This window comes from Salmo salar, chromosome 14, assembly GCF_965601325.2.
Source record: "Salmo salar chromosome 14, fSalSal1, whole genome shotgun sequence".
Lineage (NCBI taxonomy): Eukaryota > Metazoa > Chordata > Actinopteri > Salmoniformes > Salmonidae > Salmo > Salmo salar.
Window position 1 is genome coordinate 14,521,343 of NC_138304.1, and position 25,116 is coordinate 14,546,458.

A 25,116-nucleotide genomic window follows, 5' to 3' on the forward strand; every position below is an offset into this window, starting at 1 on the left:
AGCAATGGGGCCGACCAATCAGCTGCTTGGAGAACTTCAGGAAGCCATTACCTGAAACACACTTACAAATATACAAACTACAACACAGAAACTGGGGAACGTAACACCAACGCTGCCACCAATGTAGTGGAAGAAAGTGATAGCTGCAACAGGGACTTTAACCAGGGCTCATACGTGGCAAAGTGAGGTCTAACGGCCATTGCCTAGTAGGCCTCTGGGCAGAGGCAGTAGTCCTACAATGCTGGCATATGCCTTGCTACAATAACCTAAGTATATAACATGATTGACACGACTGTAATAATCATCATGAAACGGCCTTGGAAGTGCCATAAGTGGAAGCCAACCTAATTCATAATTTTACATTAACCTGTTACATCCATTGATATGGCTTAATTGATCATAGTCCAGAGTCCTTATAGATGCAAATACCATGTAGTTGCACCAGGGGAATTTAAACCAAACAGATATTTTTTTGCAGGCTTCCTTTTTCCCCACATTTATTGATGAATTAATTTCGCCTCATGAAAATGTATCATCATTTCCCAATCAAATTCCTTCATCGATACCACAAAAAAAAGACAACTTTTTACGCCAATCTGGCAACCTTCATACAACCCGACATAGCACAGTATTAACTGAAAACAAGCATATAAAAGAGCATTGGCATATACAAGTACCAGTCAAAAGTTTGGACACACCTACTCATTCCAGGGTTTTTCTTTATTTGTACCATTTTCTACATTGTAGAATAATAATGAAGACATGGGGCGGCAGGTAGCCTCGTGGTTAGAGTGTTGGGCCAGTAACCAAAAGGTTGCTAGATCGAATCCCCGAGCTGACAAGGTCAAAATATGTCATTCTGCCCCTGAACAAGGCAGTTAACCCACTGTTCCTAGGCCGTCATTGTAAATAAGTATTTGTTCTTAACTGACTTACCAAGTTAACAGCTACAATCACCGACACAGGATAAACTGTATCCATCAAGCTGGCCTTGACCAAACTGGTAACTTGCCCCTCACTATAGCTGCACATCTCTACATGGCCAGACTTATAGTGGTCTTCTCCCCTTCTGCCACCACCATGCTTCACCATAGGGATGGTGCCAGGTTTCCTCCAGACATGACACTTGGCATTCAAGCCAAATAGTTCAGTCTTGGTTTCATCAGACCAGAGAATCTTGTTTCTCATGGTCTGAGAGTCCTTTTGGCAAACTCCAAGCAGGCTGTCATACTTTTACTGATGAGTGTCTTCCGTCTGGCCACTCGACCATAAAGGCCTGATTGGTGGAGTGCTGCAGAGATGGTTGTCCTTCTGGAAGGTTCTCCCATCTCCACAGAGGAACTCTGGAGCTCTGTCAGAGTGATCATTGGGTTCTTGGTCACCTCCATGACCAAGGTCCTTCTCCCCCGATTGCTCAATTTGGCCAGGTGGCCAGCTCTAGGAAGAGTCTTGGTGGTTCCAAACTTCTTCCATTTAAGAATGATTGTGTTCTTGGGGACCTTCAATGAGGCTGAAATATTTTTGGTACCCTTCCCCAGATCTGTGCCTTGACACAATCCTGTCTCGGGAGCTCTACGAACAATTCCTTCAACCTCACTGCTTGGTTTTTGCTCTGACATGCACTGTCAACTGTGGGACCTTATACAGACAGGTGTGTGCTTTTCCAAATCATGTCCAATCAATTGAATTTACCACAGGTGGACTCTAATCAAGTTGAAGAAACATCTCAAGAATGATCAATGGAAACAGCATCCACCTGAGCTCAATTTCAAGTCTCATAGCAAAAGGTCTGAATACTTATGTAAATACAATTAGATTTGAATAAGGTATTTGTTTATTTATTTTTTGCAAAAAATTCAAAAACCAGTTTTTGCTTTGTCATTATGGGGTATTGTGTGCAGATTGATGAGGGAAATTTATTTAAATCAATTGTATAATAAAGGCTGTAACCTAACAAAATGTAGAAAAAGTCAAGGTGTCTGAATACTTTTCCGAATGCACTGTATGTGGTTAGCTGATACTTAAAAATACCTAACCAGGCATTGTAAGATTTGTCAGGCATCAGCAACATCTAAGCATAGGAACGCGCCCAATCCTTCAAATGTGCACACACATGGTCCAAAGTTTGCATTGAGTTAAGGCATAACTTTCCAAACTCGGTACCCCAAGGGGTGCACGTGATCATCAAGCTGAGTGGTGCTAGGGCAAAACCCAAAATGTGCACCCCTTGGGATCCTGACGACCAAGTTTTGGAAACGCTAAATTAAGGAGGAATCTCAATTGCATACTCCTCACATCCTCTCCTTGCCTCCTCAAAACCCTTTGGATGAGAAAGCCTGAGGTTCCGCCCCTCTGACCTTCTCCGCCAATGGGTCTTGAGGAGAGGATTAAAGGAGTATGCAATTGAGATTCTCCCACCAAGTTGTTTTTATATATGCCAACTTTTGTTTGGGTATATTTTGTACATACGCAACATTCATAAATGAGGCCCCAGGTGAGGTAAAAGTGCACTGAGCAGCTTAGTCATGTGTTGATGGGAAGGGTTCCGCACTGAGATGTTCTGAAACACATGTAGACTTGGTTATCTTATCAGGAAGGAAAAGGTTTGTTCATAGTTGTTGCGGTTTGACATAACAATGAAGAGAGAACCACTCAAGGAAGTGAAAGACACCCCTTTGCAATTCAAAGATACAAAGCAATTCTTACAAAAAAAGATTGCCGTTTTGAAACTGCAATTGACTGAGGTATCTTGGACACAGTAATTGCAGAATAATTACAGTGTACTGCATTTGAACTGCAGCTATACTGCATTTTGGACACAGTATTTGCAGCATACTACACTTTTTTGTAAGTGATGTTCAACACAGTTTAACTGCAGAACTTGTCATAACCCATTCAGCTCCATTTTTTGAAAATGTTGAATTTCTCTATTACTTCATAAACTGGCCAAGTGCTCCCCCATGAGGATTCACTGAGAACACAATGGAAACCAAAGGAGTAATGTACCTACATAGTGTAGACATACATCATTGTATGTACCATATTAAAGCCAACATTGACCTGTTAATAATCCCATCATGAATACAATACAAAAACATCTGGGTTTATATTGCGTAAGAATGAAGTCTTATCGCAAATGAGAAAACTGTGCATAGGGTTTAGATCACTTTATTTTTCAAACAAATGAGATGTTAAACACTGAACAAATAAAGATGTCCCAGTCAAACTGACCAGATCCACAATCAATCATCTTTAGCATTTCTTTATTGCGAGCTGTGTTTGAGTGATGCCTCATTGTATGCAATTTACCCATTCTGGATCAGAGTTCACTAAGGACCATTGCTTAGAAAAAAAAAAGATGGTGCATATTCCAGCATCATCGGACATGGAATTTGGAATTGCAACACACAAACCTAGTTCCAAGGACAGGAGTGTTATGCGAAAGCAAATCCAGATTTGACATCAAAAAGGCACATTGGTAGGGATGAATGTAGCGGCGCACAGTCTGACCTTACCCCATCTGAAGTCATGTCATATGTGGAGAACCGTGGCAATGCAAGATGAGAATAAGAAAAACAAAACAGTTCTCTGAATTGTCACATGGAAAACGTTAAGGCGGCGCTCTCTCTAAGTTTGTAGTTTTCAACAAAATAGCAAAAGAAACAACACTTGTTCATTTACCATCACGCACGCTTCTCAATGAGTAGAACATTCCTGCAATACAAACCCTTGAAAGATTGGAGGGAAATTGACTGTCAAAAATGTGGACCTTGCAGGTGTTTTGTTTGTATCTACACATACCTTAATGTAAATTATGAAATTACAGAAGATGCCTGCCTCTAAACTAAATAGAAAGGTTTCATTTCTGTATATTCATAAAGGCTGTTCAACTTTGAAAGTCTCGTGATTAAATTTCATAAGCCAAAACGATTGCTAAAGGAATGTTAACAAGTATAGTTCCAGCATACAAACAATTCCTTATTTTCTTGTCCTCACAGTTGTATTAGTCCCCTCTGTTTCAACATTTTCTGCCTGGGTGAGGATTGTTGGGGGAGAAGTAAATAGAAAAACAAAGATAACTTTTAAAATACTTTGTTGATTGAACAAAAGGAGGCACATTTTTGTTGAACTTCCTCCGGGAAGAAACGCATGATGGCATGTGTACATCAGAACAGAGTGGTGAGGAGAGAAGATGAGGGGTGGAGTATGGAATGTTGGATCGCTAACATGTATCGGCCAACCAAAAACAAAAGAATGTGTAAAACAATGTTATGCCTCTTTTGCATTGCAGAACAGGTCAACAGTATGTGACGCAAACAGAAAAGCTCTACAGGTTTTGTACATCGTTTCCATAAACCTCCCAAAAAAACTGAAAAGGTCAAATAAATAGATGCATACATGATAAGAAATTGTATAATTTATTTTTGTAGATGTCACATAAAGCTTCTTGTAACTCCCAAATAGGTGTCAGTATTCCACTCACTGGACACGTTCGGCTTTAACTGTGCTAGATAAACGCTTTCAACACCCTCTGAGCACGTAACTGGAAAGCTAAACTCCAGCCAACCCTACACTAGAACCCTAGTTTGCAATGAATTGTTAGTAGCAGCACTCTGCAAACGGGCACATCTTTCCTGCAACTTTTTATTTTTGAAAAACAGAACTGAAACAGCCCTTTGACAAACTTGGGACAGACACCCCATCTCAGTCTAGGCAAATATATGGCAGGATGTTCAGTTTGCTCTCATCCCCATGTGGGTCCAACGATATACACTCCGTCCAGTCGTACCAAGTGCCCTTGGTGTCGTAACAACCATTTACCCCTTGCCAGTGCTCCGTATGTACTCTGTGGAGGTCCTTGTCGGTCACCTCCCGGCTCACTCCAGGTGTGTCCGTTACCGAGCTATCCAGCTGCAAGACGTGGACTCCTCGCCTCGCCTCCCTGAGATCGCTCTCCTCCCGTTTCAGGTATTCTGACATGAAAAAGTGCGCGCCGGGGGCCTGGACCCTCGAGGATGTGAGCACGTTGCTCTGAAGGTTTAGGTAGGACTGGATGATCTCGTTTCGGGACAGCTCTTTCCAGTTAGTCTGTTGGAAGGGGCTTGGGGTGGGAGGCTGCTGCGGATGCAGATCAGTTCTCTGCTGGGGCTTAGGGGAAGGTGGCATTGGGGGTTCCTCCACCTGACAGGGTTCTTTATGTACCATGGACTTGATCTGTCCAGTCACAGGATCAAACGTTAGCCTGCGTTCTTTTAACCGCACAGGCTTTGTTTTGTCCTCCGTGTCCTGCCCCTGCAGGTTGACAGAGTAGTCCCTGGACCTGTACTTCTTCCTCTTTTTGCGGTCCGAGCTGGAGGCAGAGACTTCTGCCTCAGCCTTGACTACCATTACAGAGGAGGAGGGGGTGGGTCTGTGGAGTTCCGCGCTCTCAGAGTTTTGTGGGGCGGGATGGGTGGTGGGAAGGAAGACAGGCAGGGGTTCCAGTGTTGCAGTGCTGTGTGGGGGATTGGTGGTGGCCTCTGTGGAGCCAGGCCAGTGCAGTGAGGCCCTATGGGCAGGGGGTGGCGGCCCATTCACATGAGACACTTGGGCTGGGGACGTTAAAGGCTGGGACGAAGGCAAGCGAGGACTCCGCGCTGGGCTTGGGATAGTCCCTTTTGGTGCATATGTTGAAGAGTGCTTGGACATAGTCTCTTGCTTCATAGTCCGTGGACTTGAGGCACAGCGGGGGCTTTTGGTCAGATATTGCCCTCCTCCTTCGTCCAGCCTTGCTTGCTGCTGCAACACAGCAGTCTTGAGTAAAGAGGAAGTGCTAGGTAGTTTGGCGATGCCCGGGGAGCTGGGGTGAGGTTTGACAGCATTGACAGGGATTCTACTGTGTTTTTCATTCTCAATGTGCTCTGTCCGGGCCCTGTCCGGCGAAGGGGTAGCCTCTAGGTCTTGGGGAGCCTCAGGGTTACCTGCAATCCCATTTGTGGGAGGTGGCGGAGTGGAGTTGTGCATCTGCTCGTTGGGGGACATCTTGGAAGTTTTGGCCGGTAAGTGCACACTGTCCTTTTGCTCCCCTCTACGCTTCCTGCTGCTTGACTTCTCCGCTTTGGGCGAGTAGGTGTTGTGGACGTCATTTCTGGTTTTGACCTCTTGGACACCTTTGCCTGCCAGGGATACGTCAGGGGGTGGAACGTCAGTCCGACAGGGGTGGGCACTGCCATTGGCAGAGCCCGAGACACTTACTGCCCCCCGCGATGGAGTCTCATTTTGCCCTGGGTCGATCAATTTCTGCCAGCTCCGCAAAAGCTTCTTGGCACGCTTGGCAAGGTCTTTATCCTTGGTCTTCTTCCTCACGTCATTGATCAGTTTCCCCAATCGGGTTTCCTAAATTGGTAATTCAAATAAAAAGTTGTTAAAGGGGATACTTTGGGATTTTGGCCCAGAGTCAGATGAACTTGTGGATCCCATTTATATGTCTATGTGTCCAGTATGAAGGAAGTTGGAGGTAGTTCACAAGCCAATAGTAGCAAAATAGATAAAAAGGGCTATGTTGCCAAAATCCCAAATTATCCTTTTAAGAATACTAAAATCATTGTCACAGGCAACAATCAAAGCACTTAAAAAGCTTTGGGTCTTACCTCAAGTGCTTCTTTGGTGATAGGGAATTTCTCCAAGTATGTGATAACTTCTAATACTGCCACCATATTGTGAATCTGCTGGAAGGAGCAAAAGAGATGATCAGAACACAGATTTTCAGCACAGAGTTACTAAGCTAGTTAGAAGTAACAGCTAAGTACACAACAGTTGGCTTGCTGGCTGGCCTACTACCTTGCTAGAGCTAAACGCTATGCTGGCTATTAACTGTCTAACAATCAGTCTAGCAATTATTATATTATTTCAACAGTGCGCACCAGACTTTTGAGTCAAGATCAGAGTCAAAATGCAAGCTGAGATTTATTTTTCAAACATGACTTAAACATAAGCCTGTGCAACATGAACCTATTCAAAAAAAACAGTTTTGTTGCAATGAGGTTTGGGCAGTAGGGTACAGGTCCAAAACATTCAGTGTATATTGGCTATGCTTGAATTGACCTGCCAATGTTGTTCTCAGACCATTTTTCAATTAACTAATTTGAGGTACATAAACTGGTAACAGATCATTTGCGCAGCTGAGCATAATAACTAGCATTTTAAAATTGTACTGGACTGATGGCCTTCATCTGATGGTCAGAGGGGGAGAGCACAGCAGCAACGCTGCCTCACCGTCCTGCCGCGCTCCCTCCCGCTGAGGAAAGGGGACATCGTATTCCAGCTAACGGCGAACCTCATATCTGCATTGTGCACCAATTCATGTTGTTACTCCTATGACCAGAGAAAGTGAAACATCCCTCGATATTAAATGACACAAGCCGTTAATAATAACGCAAGCTTACCGAAACACTTTGCTACTCAATCAATACAGCTGCAGTGCTGGTTGTAGAGTGAGTGGAAGTAGAGAGTATGTTCAATACTTTTATAAGCCCTAAAAATACACAAAGTGTTGACAGTGCTGAATAACAATTTAAACATGAGCTCACTCAAAACCATACTGTATTTGTTGATTCGCTCTAGTCATGGTTTTAAAAGTTTTGAAATCTCACTATCAACTTCGCTGTGCGCTCTCGTCTTCTTTCTAGAGTCTATGGCTCAAACAAACTGCAGACATGGTGATCTGAGCTGATTGGCCAGCGGTAGGCCTAAAGGTGCACTTGATTTTACCTCTGGGCCTGCCGGGTAGGTGGAGTTCTACCTTCAGACACATGAAATGGTTCAAAATAGGAAGACTTTGCCTCCATGGCACTAGTGCTTCTGAATCAGGTGCAAATACCACCCACGGCGTGAAACAAATGAGAAAAATAGGAACGTAAGGCTTTACCGTTGGGTTTTTTACAGAAATGTTTGGTGCTCGACAAGGAATGACGTGGAGATCGAAGTCGATCACCCAGTTGGTGACCACTGGTTTAAAACATGTTAGCTAGCTAGCCAGCCAGCCATGGACAGTAGCTTGTTGCATATATAAAACGTAGGTATCGGTATCCATAAGAAACAGTGAATAGGACACCCTGTGACAATACAATAATAACTACGCTCATAAGCAATAGAATGGTCAAAGTCTTAGACTTGATACATACAGGGTTTATTAAAAATAGACACTCAAACAAATACATGTTTCAGTTTAATACCATACACAAAAAAACAAGATATATCAATCATGGCTGTTGATGCAGAAAAGGCTTTAGACAGTCTTGAATGGCCTTTTCTATTCAAAACTTTGGAAGCTTATAACTTTCCAGCGGAACTAAATGTAAGAAAAATATTATAAATGTCCTAAAGCAAAAATATACAGAAATACATTGGATAAAATTGCTTCATAAAATGGGCACAAGAAATTTGCTGATTCAACTGTTCTGGAGAAATACGGTAAGCTTCATAATGTTAAATAATGTGACTGGTGAAAGAGCGCAATCTGCTTTATCTCCTAATGTATTGCACAAGTTGGCTGCAGGTATTTACTTAAGTAGCTACAAATAAATAGGTTTGAACGGTACAGAAATACCATCCTGTGGGCATTTCCAAATACCACGGTATACGATCGATCTCATATATATATATCTTTCTGTGACATTGGGATCAAAATGGTTTGATTTATTCATTTTTAAATTTTTATGCAGTTCCACATGTGTACTTAAAGGAATATATTCAAATTGGTCCATAACCCCACTTACAACATAGGCCTAGGACTATACATCCTTTAAGCAGGGTTCATCCAGGCATTGGCAAGTCAAATTCAGGGACATTTTCAAGTACTTAATTAGAATTTTCAAGGACCTCTATGTTATACAATTGTGCAGCAGGTAGTCAAGCGGTTAAGAGCATTGGGCCAGTAAACAAAAGGTTCCTGGTTCGAATTCCCATAGCCGACTATGTGAAAAATCTGTCAATGTGCCCTAAAATTAAAACAAACAAAAACATGTAACTACCACTAGCATTTCAGGCATTGTGAAAGCATTGATTTTCTCATTATTACGTTCTAAAACGTGAGAACCTAATACAGATGATAATAAGCGCAGAGCTGTTGACAGAGGTTCAGGTTTCTTCTTGTGGTGGTCGTCATCAAAGTGGTTTCCACGGGTCACAAAAAGAAACAATTGCATGTAAAAGTCTTGGAAAATAAAGCTTGGCATATTCTCAGTGCTTCATTGACATTTCAGAGATGTTCTTGTACTTGTGAGAAATCTTTGAAAAATGTATGATTTTGAATAACATGAAAAGCATATACTAAAATATTACATGTCATGTCTCAAATCGATATCCATCTTACCTCTATTGCTTTATGTCAAACCTCCAGACGAGCTTCAATACCATACAACACTCCTTCCGTAGCCTCTAACTGCTCTAAAATGCTAGTAAAACTAAATGCATGCTCTTCAACCGATCGCTGCCCGCACCCACCCGCTCGACTAGCATCACTACTCTGGACGGTTCTGAGTTAGAATATGTGGACAACTACAAATACCTAGGTGTCTGGTTAGACTGTAAACTCTCCTTCCAGACTCACATTAAGCATCTCCAATCCAAAATTACATCTAGAATTGGCTTCCTATTTTGCTACAAAGCATCCTTCACTCATGCTGCTAAACATAACCTCGTAAAACTGACTACCCTACCGATCCTTGACATCGGCGATGTCATTTACAAAATAGCCTCCTACACTCTACTCAGCAAATTAGATGTAGTCTATCACAGTGCCATCTGTTTTGTCACCAAAGCCCCATATACTACCCACCACTGCGACCTGTATGCTCTCGTTGGCTGGCCCTCACTTCATATTCGTCGCCAAACCCACTGGCTCCAGGTCACCTATAAGTCTTTGCTAGGTAAAGCCCAATCTTATCTCAGCTCACTGGTTACCATAGCAACAGCCACCCGTGGCACTCACTCCAGCAGGTATATTTCACTGGTCACCCCCAAAGCCTACTCCTCCTTTGGCCGCCTTTCCTTCCAGTTCTCTGCTGCCAATGACTGGAACAAATTGCAAAAATCACTAAAGCTGGAGACATATCTCCCTCACTAACTTTAAGCATCAGCTGTCAGAGCAGCTTACCAATCACTGCACCTGTACACATCCCATCCAACTACCTCATCCCCATATTGTTCTCTACTTGCACATCATCATCTGCACATCTATCACTCTGGTGTTAATGCTAAATTGTAATTATTTCACCACTATGGCCTGTTTATTGCCTTAACTCCCTAATCTTACTACATTTGCACACATTGTATATAGATTTTTCTATTGTGTTATTGACTGTACGTTTGTTTATCCCATGTGTAACTGTGTTGTTTGTGTCACACTGCTTTGCTTTATCTTGGCCAGGTCGCAGTTGTAAATGAGAACTTGTTCTCAACCGGCCTACCTGGTTAAATAAAGAAATGTCCTGCGGATTCGAGAAGAAAGATGACGAGTTCAACAGGCAAAGGAGCCTGTCAGGTAGCCAGTAGCCTTATTTCTTGCACAGAATCTAGCCTAGCTGACGCGATGCAATTTTCCAGATTTTTTACCACTTTTCTCTGGCCTCCATTGATTTAGTCACCCTATAAGGGGTAAAAATTCCAAAACATAAATATCTAGTACTAGTCAAAGAAGTTGACACCTACTCATTCCAGGGTTTTGTTTTATTTTTACTATTTTCTACATTGTAGAATAATAGTGAAGACATGAACTATGAAATAACACATATGGAATTATGTAGTAACCAAAAGTAGCCACCCTTTGCCTTAACAGCTTTGCACACAATCAACAATGTAGAAAATAGTAAAAATAAAACAAAACCCTGGAATGAGTAGGTGTTCAAACTTTTGACTGGTACACACTACCATTTAAAAGTTTGGGGTCACTTAGAAATGTCCTTGTTTATTTAAAAAAAAAAAAAAAAGGATTTAATTTTTTGTCCATTAAAATATCAAATTGATCAGAAATACAGTGTAGACATTGTTAATGTTGTAAATGACTATTGTAGCTGGAAACGGCTGTTTTTTTTTAATGGAATATCTACATAGGTGTACAGAGGCCCATTATCAGCAACCATCACTCTTGTGTTCCAATGGCACGTTGTGTTAACTAATCCAAGTTTATAATTTTAAAAGGATAATTGATCATTAGAAAACCCTTTTGCAGTTCCTCTGTCCAGTGTCTGTGTTCTTTTGCCCATCTTAATCTTTTATTGGCCAGTTTGAGATATGGCTTTTTCCTTGCAACTCTGCCTAGAAGGCCAGCACCACGGAGTCGCCTCTTCACTGTTGACATTGAGACTGGTGTTTTAGCGGGTACTATTTAATGAAGCTGCCAGTTGAGGACTTGAGGCGTATGTTTCTCAAACTAGAGACTAATGTACTTGTCCTCTTGCTCAGAGGACAAAGTGAACAGGTTTTTTGAAATTGTTAATTTATTAAAACTAAAAAAGGCAGAAATACCTTATTTACATAAGTAGTCAGACCCTTTGCTATGAGAATTGAAATTGAGCTCAGGTGGATCCTGTTCCATTGATCATCCTTGAAATGTTTCTACAACTTGATTGGAGCAACTGGGGTAAATTGAATTGATTGGACATGATTTGGAAAGGCACACACACCTGTCTATATAAGGTCCCACAGTTGACAGTGCTTGTTGGAGCAAAAACCAAGCCATGAAGTCGAAGGAATTGTCCTTAGAGCTCCGAGACAGGATTGTGTCACAGATCTGGGGAAGGGTACCAAAACAATTCTATAGCATTGAAGGTCCCCAAGAACACAGTGGCCTCCATCATTCTTAAATGGAACAAGTTTGGAACCACCAACACTCTTCCTAGAGCTGGCCGCCCAGCCAAACTGAGCAATCGGGGGAGAAGGGCCTTGATCAGGGAGGTGACCAAGAACCCGATGGTCACTCTGACAGAGCTCCTCTGGAGATGGGAGAACCTTCCAGAAGAACAACCCTCAGGCTTTTCTGGTACAGTGGCCAGATGGAAGTCCCAGGTCTCCTCAGTAAAAGGCACAAGACAGCCCACTTGCAGTTTGCCAAAAGGCACCTAAAGGACTCAGACCAAGAGAAACAAGATTCTCTGGTCTGATGAAACCAAGATTTTACTCTTTGGCCTGAATGCCAAGCGATATGTCTGGAGGAAACCTGGCACGATCAATGGCAATTTCAATACACAGTGACAAGATCCCGAGGCCCATTGTCGTGCCATTCATCCGCCGCCATCACCTCACGTTCCAGTATGATAATGTCGCAAGGATCTCTACACAATTCCTGGAAGCTGAAAAGTCCCAGGTCTCCCACACATGCTCAATGGGTGACATGTCTGGTGAGTATGGCCTGCATACTCAGACACGTCACCCATTGAGCATGTTTGGGAGGCGCTGGATCGACGTGTACGACAGCGTGTTCCAGTTCCCGCCAATATCCAGAAATTTTGCACAGCCATTGAAAATGAGCGGGACAACATTCCATAATCAACAGTCCAATCAAATCTATGCAAAGGTGGTGTGTTGCGCTGCATGAGGCAAATGGTGATGACTGGATTTCTGATCCACTCCCCAACTTTAACTTTATTCCAAGTAATATGATATACATAGATTAGGGCCTAATGATTTTATTACAAGAAACTGATTTCCTTATGAACTAACTCAAAATTAAATTTCTGCATTTATATTATTGTTCAGTGTTGTGTATTGTCACACTATGATACGAGACAAGTTTAATCGACAACATTTTACCCATTCGTCAAAATGTATTTTTTATTTTTTTAATTGGACACCCTAAAGTCTTCAATATTAATATTTTAGATTTTGTCTCAAATTCCCCAAGATATATTGATCAACCCTCCTGCCACCAGTGCACAGTAAGTTGAAATGGAATTGTATTTATCTTCTGGCTTCCCACTGACTTTTTGTGCAACCGAATACTAGAATTGAAAGCAACGGGTAGTGTATGTAACTAAATACACCCGCGTTGCTTAAAAGCACATAGATAGGTGGTAGCTACTAGCTTACTAACGTTAGCGAAGTTATGCAACAACGTATGACGGGCGAGGAATGCGAGAAAAGTTAAGTGTCAACTTGAAGTAAACTAGCTAGGCTAACGCTATTTCGTCTGTCATTCTTTACTAAAGTGTATCAAAAGTGAACTTGTTTTTACGTTTGCAGCTAGTTCGCCATCTGCCCAGTTAACGTTAACATATGGTATTGGTAGTTTGACCTGCGAGAGTTGTGACTGGCTAGCTAAGAGGCTGGCCAATGCTAAAACTAGCTGGCTAAACATTAACGTTATCCTGTTGGGCAGGTTAGCAACTTAGCTAACTTACTAGCTGACGCCCGGTAACGTTAGCGTAGCAAGCTTGCTAGCTAGCAAGCAAGGTGTCAACTCACAAGCCTGTATGATTAGCTATCATTTAACAATGGATAATTGGCATAGTTTTTTAAAAATGCGATAGCAAATATTCGTCCAGATAGCTAGTTACTCACATTGCTATGACTATCGATGGCCTGCAGCAGCCGGTCTCTCATCTGCTGCGGAGTTGCTGAGGCCGTTGTCATTGCCTGTTCGGTGCGATCCGGCAGACGGGGGAGGAATCCTCCAACAACGAATACTGTGGTACTTGTAGACACTCACAGGCCTTTAGGGAGATATGCAAGACACTTGAGCAGCATATTTATCTGATGCATTTACGCTTAAAGGTTCGTAAAATGTCACATGGATTCAGAGATGTGTCAGCCGCCTGCTACTGACTCTTGGGCGCTTTGGAAACTCACCACCAGCTGCTGGATCTCAACGGCCTCCTATTGCATTATGGGATGTAATACTTGGCCGTGTCAGAGAGGAAGAGGCGATGCGAGAGGTTTCACCACAGAACAATATTTGGTTTCACTCTGTCCAAAATAAACCCAGTGCGTTTCTAAGGGCGTATTTTGGACCTAAACTTGTCGCTTGCCTGCCTTCCCGCCTTTGGGGCACCGACTCCCATTGTTAGGGAGGAGACATGGGATCAATACCAAATGGACTCCTCAATCCTACACCCTATGCGCTTGTGGAGATCCGAGAGGATTTGACAGTGTAAGCAATATGGTAATTGTGCCCCACAGTCGACGCATCACAATACCCATAAAACCTATTGGTCAAACACGGAAATGGTTCCAATCGTTTTTCCACCATTCATTTGACCCATTGTGGATTTTAGAAGCACTTCAAATAAGGGCTGTGTTTCATGTAGGCTTACCCTGGCGTGACGTTTTTGATAACTGTAAAACTCTCTCGGACAGGGTGACTTTTATGAATATATTCGGCTCTATTTAGTCTCAGATTCGAAAATGCTAATTAGCATCAAGTAAGCATCACGCAAGACTACAAACCACCGCAAACTCTTCGTGGACCTCATCTCTAGCTGACACCTTTGCTCACGGACAGCCCACTTATTAGGCAGGATTAGGCGGCCACCTAGGGCAGCAGATTAACGAGGGTGGCATTTCCTGATGCAATGACACATAAAACCTCATAATTTTGCCCCCATAAAATGTCACATTTTCTCAACCAGTGGCATATGGGCGTTTTAAGTAAGCACTGATGCCACCCAGCGATAAACAGTGGCCACTTTGTCAAAGACAGGGGAGCAAAATAGCGCCTCTCCAGGGTGCTGTTGGAGAGACACATCCGTAAAAACAAATATATTGTTCATAAATCATGCAGCAAATCATGTAGTATATGGCCCTTTTCTGTAGCCTACAGGCTGGAAATAAAATGTATGACAATGTAAGGAGATGGACACATGCATGTTTCTCCGATCAAATAGCCTAACCTAAATGGCGCCCAATCAAATGAGAAAAACGCTGTCATGTTAAACATATCCTAAAACAGGACGAGTCAAGTACAATTGACAGTATGGAATGGACAATCACAGCAGATGTCCAGGAGTTTCACCTCATTGTCATGATCAGTGGTACACGTTTGTATCCGTAATTTTTTTTGACAAGTTGGTCATAGCGAAAAATAAAATGCTTCTGTATTTCCCGCTGTGTAACACACGACAACTCCTGATAATGTTGGGTAGCTGATATCAGGACTAATAAAGCCAACGCTTCAGCCTGTTTTACAAATGATGGGCATTCATACAATTCCATTGCAGCCGACATGGTAGGCTACCCCCCTGTAAGCACGAGCCGACGTCTTTTGGAACTCTTTTTTTTTGGGTCCTGTCCGGATGTTTCGTTTTGGTGTTTTACAAACTAAGGCTTAAAATAGTCGATCGCCAAATATTTCTGTAAAAAATGCAACAATAAAGCCACGTGTTCGTCACAGGTTGTTGGCGGTAGGTGCAACCGATTCAGATGCCTTGCTTGCCGGTTAGGTGAACTGTTGCCATTTTTATCCATTTCATGTATCTAAAGGTACACACTCTGCTTTCCCAGCGGGACCAGAGAGCAAATCAAGTGCACTATAAGATTACCGCTGGCCAATCGGATGGCTCAGATGACGGTGTCTTCAGTAACCTAGCAGGCATAAAAGAAAGCTACAACAAAGTTGATACTGTGAGATTTCAAAACTTATAAATCCATGACTAGAGAGAGAGAAACTGTCAAATACAGCAAAGATATGCTGTTTTTATGAGTGAGTTCATGTTTAAGTTCTTACTCAGCAAGGTCAACACTTTGTATTCAACACTTTTTTATAAGCGCTACAACAAGCACTGTAGCAGTAATGAATGAGTAGAAAAGGTATCTATACGCTTGCGCAGAGGCGGAAATCCCGGGGGGGACGGGGGGGACACGACCCCCCCATCCTGGGATAAATATGATTTGTCCCCCCCAATATATCACTGAAACATAACTATGTAATTTAAATAATATTAATAATACGCAATGAAAGCAATTGTGCTGATTATAGACACTTAATAGCGCGTTTTTAAGTTTCAAAAGATTACGACCCCCCCCACCCTTTGCCTCACAATGGTTTGATCCACTGCCAGTTCCTTAGTTGGCAAGGTAACAGAGGGGTTGTGTCTGTCTGAAAGGCACTCAATGAACATAACTGACGTGAGGTTAATCCAGTCAATCACGCACACACACTAGCTGAATATGCAGAGCTAGCGTGCAAATATTAATTATTAAGCTAGCTAGTACCTATTCCATTTATGTGGCGTCGTCAAAGATGTAATCTTTGCTATCGTCAATTTATTCCAAGATCAGCATGCAGATGATGTAAGTTAGTGCTTCAAAGTCCCTGTGATAAGGTTAGCGATAAACTGAAGTCCAAACTGAACAGAACTACACTCTCTTCTACCATTGTCTTAAATATATTTAATGGTCTCGTTGCAAAAGCTAAATTGTCGCAAGGGAACTTTAATTTATTTTATTTCACCTTTATTTAACCCGGGTAGCAAAGATTATAGCAAACACCACTGAAACGGAATTGGTGCTCGCTAGCTTTGCAAATTCAGCTATTGTTTGAAGCCAGCCAATATGAAACAAACTATTAAAATTACAAAAGGTTGCAGCATATGTTGTGTAAATGGTGAACTCATACAGCTGTCAACTCTTGTCATTTTAATCCGTTTCACATTTGCTAGCTACCTTTTAGATCGAAGCCCAAATAGAATGATAGAAGATAAGATGATAGAAGCCCATCTCCTACTGTAAATAACCTACACACTGTGTGTGTGTGTGTGTGTGTAGCCAGCCAGGTAGAAAAATGGCAGAAAAACAGAAGACGGACATCAGAGTATTTTTCAGTACACCAAAACGCAAAGTAAGAACCCTAGTAGCCTAATATCTCAAAGACTAGTTGATAAAATGTTCATAAGAAAGAAATGAAATTCTAATGGAAATGTTTCACAATGATGTCATTAGGCAGAGCAGGCAACAGATGGCACACGGACAGCAGAGTTGGGGACAGATATGCAGGGACAGACTGGCAGAGACGGCGAGTTTCAGGTAAGTTTGTTGAGTCTTTGTTTGGCAACATTATGAAAGGTTCTCAATTTTTTTGACTTGTAAAATAGGAACATAATTGGAAAATGCCATGGATACCCCCACTCTCAACTTAAACTGGTGACTGAACTAAGATTTGTTAAAGGCAATGGTATTGCTGTTGTGATTAGTTGTGTAGTTTTGGGTACCGGTAGTTAGTACGGCAAACACCTTATTTCTTTGGTTCCTCAATATACATTTACCATATTACAATGTAGGCTATGTGTTACAGCACTACTTTTGGTGTCCCCCTCAGGAATTGCTCTTGAGAAAATGTAATGTAATTGTCCCCTCCAAAGTTGATATCAGATTTTTGCCCCTGGGCTTGCGTTGTTATTATTATCGGCTTGGGTCTTTTAATGTCAAGTAATATTTAACTTTCTCTGTTCATAGAAGTAACAAAATGAATTTGTGTATGAGGCAGAAATAATGCAGTGCGACTAGAGTTTCGCCATCAGCTGGAAGACCGTGTCCCTTTTTGGTCCGTGTCAGTGGAGGAAAGGGAGAGCGGAGTGATGTTGAGAGGCGGACCCTCAGTCTACTGAGAGTGACCATCAGATGCAGGCACCATCAGCCCAGTACTATTAAAGATAAAAAGCAAATTATTGAAATGTATACTCACTCAGCTGTGCTTTACAAGTAATACAACAACGGATCTATTACCTGTCTGATCATATCGCCTACCTCAAATTTTGAAATATATACAGTTGAAATCGGAAGTTTACATGCACCTTAGCCAAATACATTTAAACTCAGTTTTTCACAATTCCTGACATTTAATCCAAGTAAATATTCCCTGTTTTATGTCAGTTAGGATTACCACTTTATTTTAAGAATGTGAAATGTCAGAATAATAGTAGAGAGAATGATTTATTTCAGCTTTTCTTTCTTTCATCACATTCCCAGTGGGTCAGAAGTTTACATACACTCAATTAGTATTTGGTAGCATTGCCTTTGAATTGTTTAACTTGGGTCAAACGTTTTGGGTAGCCTTCCACATGCTTCCCACAATAAATTGGGTGAATTTTGGCCCATTCCTCCTGACAGAGCTGGTGTAACTGAGTCAGGTTTGTAGGCCTCCTTGCTCGCACACGCTTTTTCAGTTCTGCCCACACATTTTCTATAGGTTTGAGGTCAGGGCTTTGTGATGGCCACTCCAATACCTTGACTTTGTTGTCCTTACGCCATTTTGCCACAACTTTGGAAGTATGCTTGGGGTCGTTGTCCATTTGGAAGACCCATTTGCGACCAAGCTTTAACTTCCTGACTGATGTCTTGAGATGTTGCGTCAATATATCCACATAATTTTCCAACCTCATGATGCCATCTATTTTGTGAAGTACACCAGTCCCTTCTGCAGCAAAGCACCCCCACAACATGATGCTGCCACCCCCGTGTTTCACGGTTGAGATGGTGTTCTTCGGCTTGCAAGCCTCCCTCTTTTTCCTCCAAACATAACGATGGTCATTATGGCCAAACAGTTCTATTTTTGTTTCATCAGATCAGAGGACATTTCTCCAAAAAGTATGATCTTTGTCCTCATGTGCAGTTGCAAACTGTAGTCTGGCTTTTTTATGGCGGTTTTGGAGCAGTGGCTTCTTCCTTGCTAAGCGGCCTTTCAGGTTATGTCAATATAGGACTCGTTTTACTGTGGATAATAGATACGTTTGTACCTGTTTCCTCAAGCATCATCACAAGGTCCTTTGCTGTTGTTCTGGGATTGATTTTCACTTTTCGCACCAAAGTATGTTCATCTCTAGAAGACAGAACGTGTCTCCTTCCTGAGCGGTATGACGGCTGCGTGGTCCCATGTTGTTTACACTTGCGTACTATTGTTTGTACAGATGAACGTGGTACCTTCAGGCGTTTGGAAATTGCTCCCAAGGATGATCCAGACTTGTGGAGGTCTACCGTTTTTTTTCTGAGGTCTTGGCTGATTTCTTTTGATTTTCCCATGATGTCAACCAAAGAGGCACTGAGTTTGAAGGAAGGCCTTGAAATACATCCACAGGTACACCTCCAATTGACTCAAATGATGTCAATTTGCCTATCAGAAGCTTCTAAAGCCAAGACATCATTTTCTGGATTTTTCCAAGCTGTTTAAAGGCACAGTCAACTTAGTGTATATAAACTTCTGACCCACTGGAATTGTGATACAGTGAAATAATCTGTCTGTAAACAATTGTTGGAAGAATTACTTGTGTCTTGCACAAAGTAGATGTCCTAACCAACATGCCAAAACTATAGTTTGTTAACAAGAAATTTGTGGAGTGGTTGAAAAACGAGTTTTAATGACTCCAACCTAAGTGTATGTAAACTTCTGACTTCAACTGTATATTTTTAAATGGCCTGAACAACAATGCAGTCATTGGTTGGGCAAATCAAGAAAAGCCAATATGCGGTGATAATGTATTGGGTTTATAGCTTACTACACAAACCTCATTGCTACAGTACTGTTTTAAATTGGTTAATAAATGCATAGGCTTGCTTAAGTCATATTAAAAAAATTATCTGAGCAGTCGATCTCAGCTTGCATTTTGAGTCAAAGTGATCTTGACATTTTATGCACTGCATCGCTAGCTAGCTTTAGCTTATGCTTTCAGCACTAGATTCATTCTCTGATCCTTTGATTGGGTGGACATGTTAGTTCATGTTGCTAGAGATCTGATAGGTTGGAGGACATCCTGCGGAAGTTGTCATAATTACTGTGCAAGTCCATGGAGGAGGGTGAGAACCATGAGCCTCCTAGGTTTTGTATTGAAGTCAATGTACCCAGAGGAGGACAGAAGCTAGCTGTCCTCCGGCTACACCGTGGTGCTACCCTACAGAGTTCTGCTGAGGCTATTGTAGACCTTCATTGCAAAACAGTGTTTTTTAGTCAATTATTTGGTGACGTGAATATATTTAATATAGTTTTATCAAAAAGGGATAACTTTAATGTTTCACTATTTTAATTTTCCTTAGGAGCCTCCACTGTCATTTGACGTCTATGTTTTGTCCGGTCTGGACCAGCCTTGATTTGGCCCAAACATAGACGTCTATAAACAACTCCCTTGTGTCCTCCTCCCAGAGTGCTAAGAACCTTGGCGTGATCCTGGACAACACCCTGTCGTTCTCCACTAACATCAAGGCGGTGACCCGATCCTGTAGGTTCATGCTCTACAACATTCGCAGAGTACGACCCTGCCTCACACAGGAAGCGGCGCAGGTCCTAATCCAGGCACTTGTCATCTCCCGTCTGGATTACTGCAACTCGCTGTTGGCTGGGCTCCCTGCCTGTGCCATTAAACCCCTACAACTCATCCAGAACGCCGCAGCCCGTCTGGTGTTCAACCTTCCCAAGTTCTCTCACGTCACCCCGCTCCTCCGCTCTCTCCACTGGCTTCCAGTATCCGCTACAAGACCATGGTGATTGCCTACGGAGCTGTGAAGGGAACGGCACCTCCATACCTTCAGGCTCTGATCAGGCCCTACACCCAAACAAGGGCACTGCGTTCATCCACCTCTGGCCTGCTGGCCCCCCTACCTCTGAGGAAGCACAGTTCCCGCTCAGCCCAGTCAAAACTGTTCGCTGCTCTGGCACCCCAATGGTGGAACAAGCTCCCTCACCTCCATACCGAGCTTTCGCTTGCCTTCAGCACACAGGCACTGTTAGGGCGAGTGACTCTGAACTTACAATGGCTAGCCCGAAGTTGTTAATTTTTTTTCCTTGTACATTTTGCCTCATGACTCCTGCATGATTTGTTGACTATGAACTTTCTTGTTTACTCTAGCGTGGGACAGACTGTTTGTTCCCACACTTGGGACTCTGACTCTCTATTGGTTACACTGACTTTTGGCCCCCCATCCTATTCTAACCACCTCTCGCCGGCTTTGTATTCCTGTTACCTGACAAAATTGCTGTAAAATATGATCCTGTTGCCACCTAATGCACATTCAAATGTCATAAATCAACACTGCAGAGCTCTCCCTGTCCCTGTCCAATCCAGATGTGTTAGTCATTACTGAGATGTAGTTCAGAAAGAGTATTTTGAATACTGATGTTAACCTTTCTGGCTATTACCTTTTTCGGCAAGACAGAACTTCCAAAGTTGGGGGAGTGGCAATCTTTACCAAGGGTCACCTTCAGTGCTCGGTTGTCGCCACCAAGTCTGTCCCCAAACAATTTGATTCGCTGTTTTTTTAAGCATTAAACTTTCAAATAGCTCTTTGTTGACTGTTGTGGGGTGCTATCGTCCTCCATCAGCACCGGCCTGTACCCTACCTGCCCTAAGCTCTCTTCTGTTAGGATCAAGCTGATCCTAACTGTTATAGGCCTATTTCTATTTTGCCCTGTTTATCAAAAGTGTTGGAAAAACTGACTGGCTTTCTTGATGTCTATAGTATTCTCTCTGGTATGCAATCTGGTTTCCGCTCAGGTTATGGATGTGTCACTGCAACCTTAAAGGTCCTAAATGATGTCACCATTGCCCTTGATTCTACCCAATGTTGTGCTGCTATTTTTATGGACTTGGCCAAAGCTTTTGATACGGTAGACCATTCCATTCTTGTGGGCCAGCTAAGGAGTATTGGTGTCTCTGAGGGGTCTTTGGCCTGGTTTGCTAATTACCTCTCTCAAAGAGTGCAGTGTATAAAGTCAGAACATCTGCTGTCTCAGCTACTGTCTGTCACCAAGGTTGTACCCCAAGGCTTGATCCTAGGCCCCATGCTCTTCTCAATTTATATCAACAACATAGCTCAGGCAGTAGGAAGCTCTCTCATCCATTTATATGCAGATGATACAGTCTTATACTCAACTGGCCCCTCCCCGGATTTTGTGTTAAACGCTCTAGAACAAAGCTTTCTTAGTGTCCAACAAGCTTTCTCTGCCCTTAACCTTGTTCTGAACACCTCCAAAACAAAGGTCATGTGGTTTGGTAAGAAGAATGCCCCTCTCCCCACAGGTGTGATTACTACCTCTGAGGGTTTAGAGTTTGAGGTAGTCCCTTCCTACAAGTACTTGGGAGTATGGCTAGATGGTGCACTGTCCTTCTCTCAGCACATATCAAAGCTGCAGGCTAAATTTAAATCTAGACTTGTTTTCCTCTATCATAATCGTTCCTCTTTTACTCCAGCTGCCAAACTAACCCTTATTCAGATGACCATCCTACCCATGCTAGATTATGTAGACGTAATTTATAGATCGGCAGGTAAGGGTGCTCTCGAGTGGCTAGATGTTCTTTACCATTCAGCCATCAGATTTGCCACCAATGCTCCTTATAGGACACATCACTGCACTCTATACTCCTCTGTAAACTTGTCATCTCTGTATACTTGTCGCAAGACCCACTGGTTGTTGCTTATTTATAAAACCCTCTTACTTACCCCCTATCTGAGATATCTACTGCAGCCCTCATCCTCCACATACAACACCCGTTCTGCCAGTCACATTCTGTTAAAGGTCCCCAAAGCACACACATCCCTGTGTCGCTCGTCTTTTCAGTTCAAACTGGACTGTTATCTCAATCTCTTCATTCAAAGACTCAATCATGGACACTCTTACTGATAGTTGTGGCTGCTTTGCGTGATGTATTGTTGTCACTACCTTCTTGCCCTTTGTGCTTTTGTCTGTGCCCAACAATGTTTGTACCCTGTTTTGTGCTGCTACCATGTTGTTGTCATGTTGTGTTGCTTCCATGCTGTGTTGTCATGTGCTGCTGACATATGTTGTCGTCTTAAGTCTCTCTTTATGTAGTGTCTCTCTTGTCGTGATGTGTGTTTTGTCCTATATTTTTTTTACATTTATTTTTAATCCCAGCCCCCATCCCACGCAGGAGGCCTTTTGCCTTTTGGTAGGCCGTCATTGTAAATAAGAATTTGTTCTTAACTGACTTGCCTAGTTAAATAAAGATGAAATAAATAGAAATAATGTGTAACAAAATGCTGTAAAAATAAACATGCACTCTCAAAAGATATGTGGTTAGGTCTATGCAGGGAACTTGCTGACATGGAGAGAATTACATTGACAGCATAGGTACGAATGTTTGTTCTTTTTCTGTGGCTTTATCCAATTGTATTCTTATTCAGACTCTTGAAATATTTTCTCTATACAGCCATGTACCCTTGACAAAAAACGAGCTCCGATTGGGAAAATGTTATTTCAATGGTCATTCAACTCTTTCTAGAGCGCCGACTTTCTGACCTGAAGATCACTGACCGAATGATTCAACCTCGTTCCCCCCGAGTTCCCAGTTGCCTTCATGATGCGTTCAAGACAACTGGGAATTCAGAAAAACACGAGGTAAAATATTGACGTTAGTGGTCTTCAGGTCAGAGCTCTAGAAAGGAGGCCGGAGTTGGATGATTGTTCAAAAAAATTATAATTCTGGTCGGAGCTCATTTTTTCCCCTGAGTTCCCAGTTGTCTTGAAAACACTGAAGTCGTAAGTCTGAGTTTTGAAGCGCCATATAGCCCCAACACAAATAGAAAAATTGTTTGGCATTTCCAGTCACCACCAAATATGGTGATGAGGAAGCCCAGTGTTGAGCAGTGGGAGAAGCTGGAGAAAGAGGGATTTTGGTAGACATTCTGCACATTTTCTCATCAATTAAACATTTGATCTCAATACAGTTCTGTTTCAAAAAACTAGAATATGTTACAAACAGGGTGGACTAATGTGTAGACTTTACAAGTTTTTTAAAATTACGTTGTTTAAGAGTGCATAGCCACAGGAAGTAGGCATGCAGCACCCCCTTAAAAATCATTAAAAAAATAACAAATACAAAAATTGGGAAAATAGATTTTCTTCACAAAAGTAGTACACTGGTGGGGCCTCCCGAGTGGCGCAGTGGTCTAGCTGTCCCATCGCGCATTAGCGACTTATGGTAGGCCGGGCGCAATGCACGAGCTTCATAATGGGCTTGTTCAACATTGCAGGCGACGCGGGTCGCCGACTGACTGATCTACAAAGAACCTTGTATCATAAATAACTATTCATTATTGTTTGTAGATCAGTCAGTCACAATTTATCCATGATGCATTGCGGTTTTGACATGGCCAGTACCTTAGTTAGCTACACCGAAGATGATCTATTATATTGAGAAGATAGTTGAGTGACCGATCTAACAATGGAAATACATGTCCTCTAAGATGGAAGGCAGGCTGGCAGAGGCGAGATCAGGCGGGACCATTCTAGCCAATGAGAGGGCAGGTACGTGCATGAACAACAGGCACAACAAAGTCGTTTTTCTCAATGTCGCCGTAACATTTGTAATGAAATGTATATTCATCAAATATGCTTCACGTAATTCGACTCTCTCTCCAGTGGCGGTTCTAGACCATTTCAACTGGGTGGGCCAAGCTGGGGCCAGTTGTACTGTTAGAGGGGCCAGTTACATTAGACGTTATTGTTGTCATATCGTTTTCTTCACTGCATTGCAGTCATTAGCAGGCAAAAGACCATGTTCATCATCATTCGTGTTCCGCATTGCCACTGGCTAATAACGGATGTAAAAAAAAAACGATAGCAAAAGTTTGTAAAAATTATTTCCTACTCCACAGTTAGGGGGGCCACAAGGGGGTCTAAAATTGTTGTCACAGGGGCACTGCCCCCCCCTGGCCCCCTCCCAGAACCGCCCCTGTCTCTCTCATAGACCTCCATACAAAAAGAGGGCTTATCTCACATGGACAGATTTTGGGTGGAGTAAATCCTCTCGCTTCGCCTCTTCCTCACTGGCTACACACACCTGGGTGGAAGGCACCAACAATGTTTTCAATCAAATTTGCTTACAATAACCTACAGACCCTGGCTCGATTCCAGGCTGCATCACAACAGATTGGGAGTCCAATATGGTGGCGCACAATTGGCCCAGCGTCGTTAGGGTTTGGCCGGGGTAGGCCGTCATTGTAAATAATGGTTTGTTCTTAACTGACTTGCCTAATAAACAAAAATACCAGGAGAATAAGGTTCTTTCCAGTGACACCTGGGAAACTCCCAACACTGCAGATAAGAGACAAATGACTAAATGCAGTCTTTCTACAAAAAGTTGATAAGTGGTTATCGTATAAGACCTGAATGTGACTGTTTCAGTAACCATTTCTATACAT

The 25,116-nt window shown here is 42.5% G+C and overlaps 2 protein-coding genes across 5 annotated transcripts; one reads left to right on the forward strand and one right to left on the reverse strand.

The window, feature by feature from the left end:
* Positions 1-3,152: 3,152 nt before the first annotated feature.
* On the reverse strand, positions 3,153-14,119 carry LOC106568954 (mediator of RNA polymerase II transcription subunit 26). 4 transcript variants are annotated; one of them, XM_014139840.3, is made up of 4 exons: positions 13,825-14,119; positions 13,537-13,688; positions 6,630-6,704; positions 3,153-6,375 (listed from the first exon to the last, which is right to left on the reverse strand). In XM_014139840.3, exons 2-4 carry the CDS (start codon positions 13,606-13,608, stop codon positions 4,705-4,707), a joined length of 1,818 nt encoding a protein of 605 aa, XP_013995315.3. In that variant the 5' UTR covers positions 13,609-13,688; positions 13,825-14,119; the 3' UTR covers positions 3,153-4,704. The 4 variants fall into 4 exon arrangements, with proteins under 4 accessions (XP_013995315.3, XP_013995313.3, XP_013995314.3 ...); XM_014139838.3 differs by having other exon boundaries at positions 6,630-6,707; XM_014139839.3 differs by having other exon boundaries at positions 6,630-6,707; positions 13,537-14,101.
* A 227-nt stretch (positions 14,120-14,346) lies between these two features.
* On the forward strand, positions 14,347-23,838 carry LOC145860328 (uncharacterized). The gene is made up of 3 exons (XM_082960747.1): positions 14,347-16,810; positions 16,912-16,995; positions 20,102-23,838. The coding sequence occupies exons 1-3, from the start codon at positions 16,754-16,756 to the stop codon at positions 20,441-20,443; spliced, it is 483 nt and encodes a 160-aa protein (XP_082816873.1). The 5' UTR covers positions 14,347-16,753; the 3' UTR covers positions 20,444-23,838.
* The last annotated feature ends 1,278 nt before the right edge of the window (positions 23,839-25,116 follow it).

What these genes read in the sequence shown, in the direction of transcription:
- LOC106568954 (XM_014139838.3), bottom strand. Translation starts at nt 13,608, where the DNA reads ATGACAACGGCCTCAGCAACTCCGCAGCAGATGAGAGACCGGCTGCTG. An exon ending in CCATCGATAGTCATAGCAAT is followed by an intron (nt 6,708 to 13,536) that starts GTGAGTAACTAG and finishes TGCTCCTTCCAG; the next exon opens with CAGATTCACAATATGGTGGC. An exon ending in TCACCAAAGAAGCACTTGAG is followed by an intron (nt 6,376 to 6,629) that starts GTAAGACCCAAA and finishes TTACCAATTTAG; the next exon opens with GAAACCCGATTGGGGAAACT.
- LOC145860328 (XM_082960747.1), top strand. Translation starts at nt 16,754, where the DNA reads ATGGCAGAAAAACAGAAGACGGACATCAGAGTATTTTTCAGTACACCA. An exon ending in TCAGTACACCAAAACGCAAA is followed by an intron (nt 16,811 to 16,911) that starts GTAAGAACCCTA and finishes TGATGTCATTAG; the next exon opens with GCAGAGCAGGCAACAGATGG. An exon ending in GCAGAGACGGCGAGTTTCAG is followed by an intron (nt 16,996 to 20,101) that starts GTAAGTTTGTTG and finishes TCCTCCTCCCAG; the next exon opens with AGTGCTAAGAACCTTGGCGT.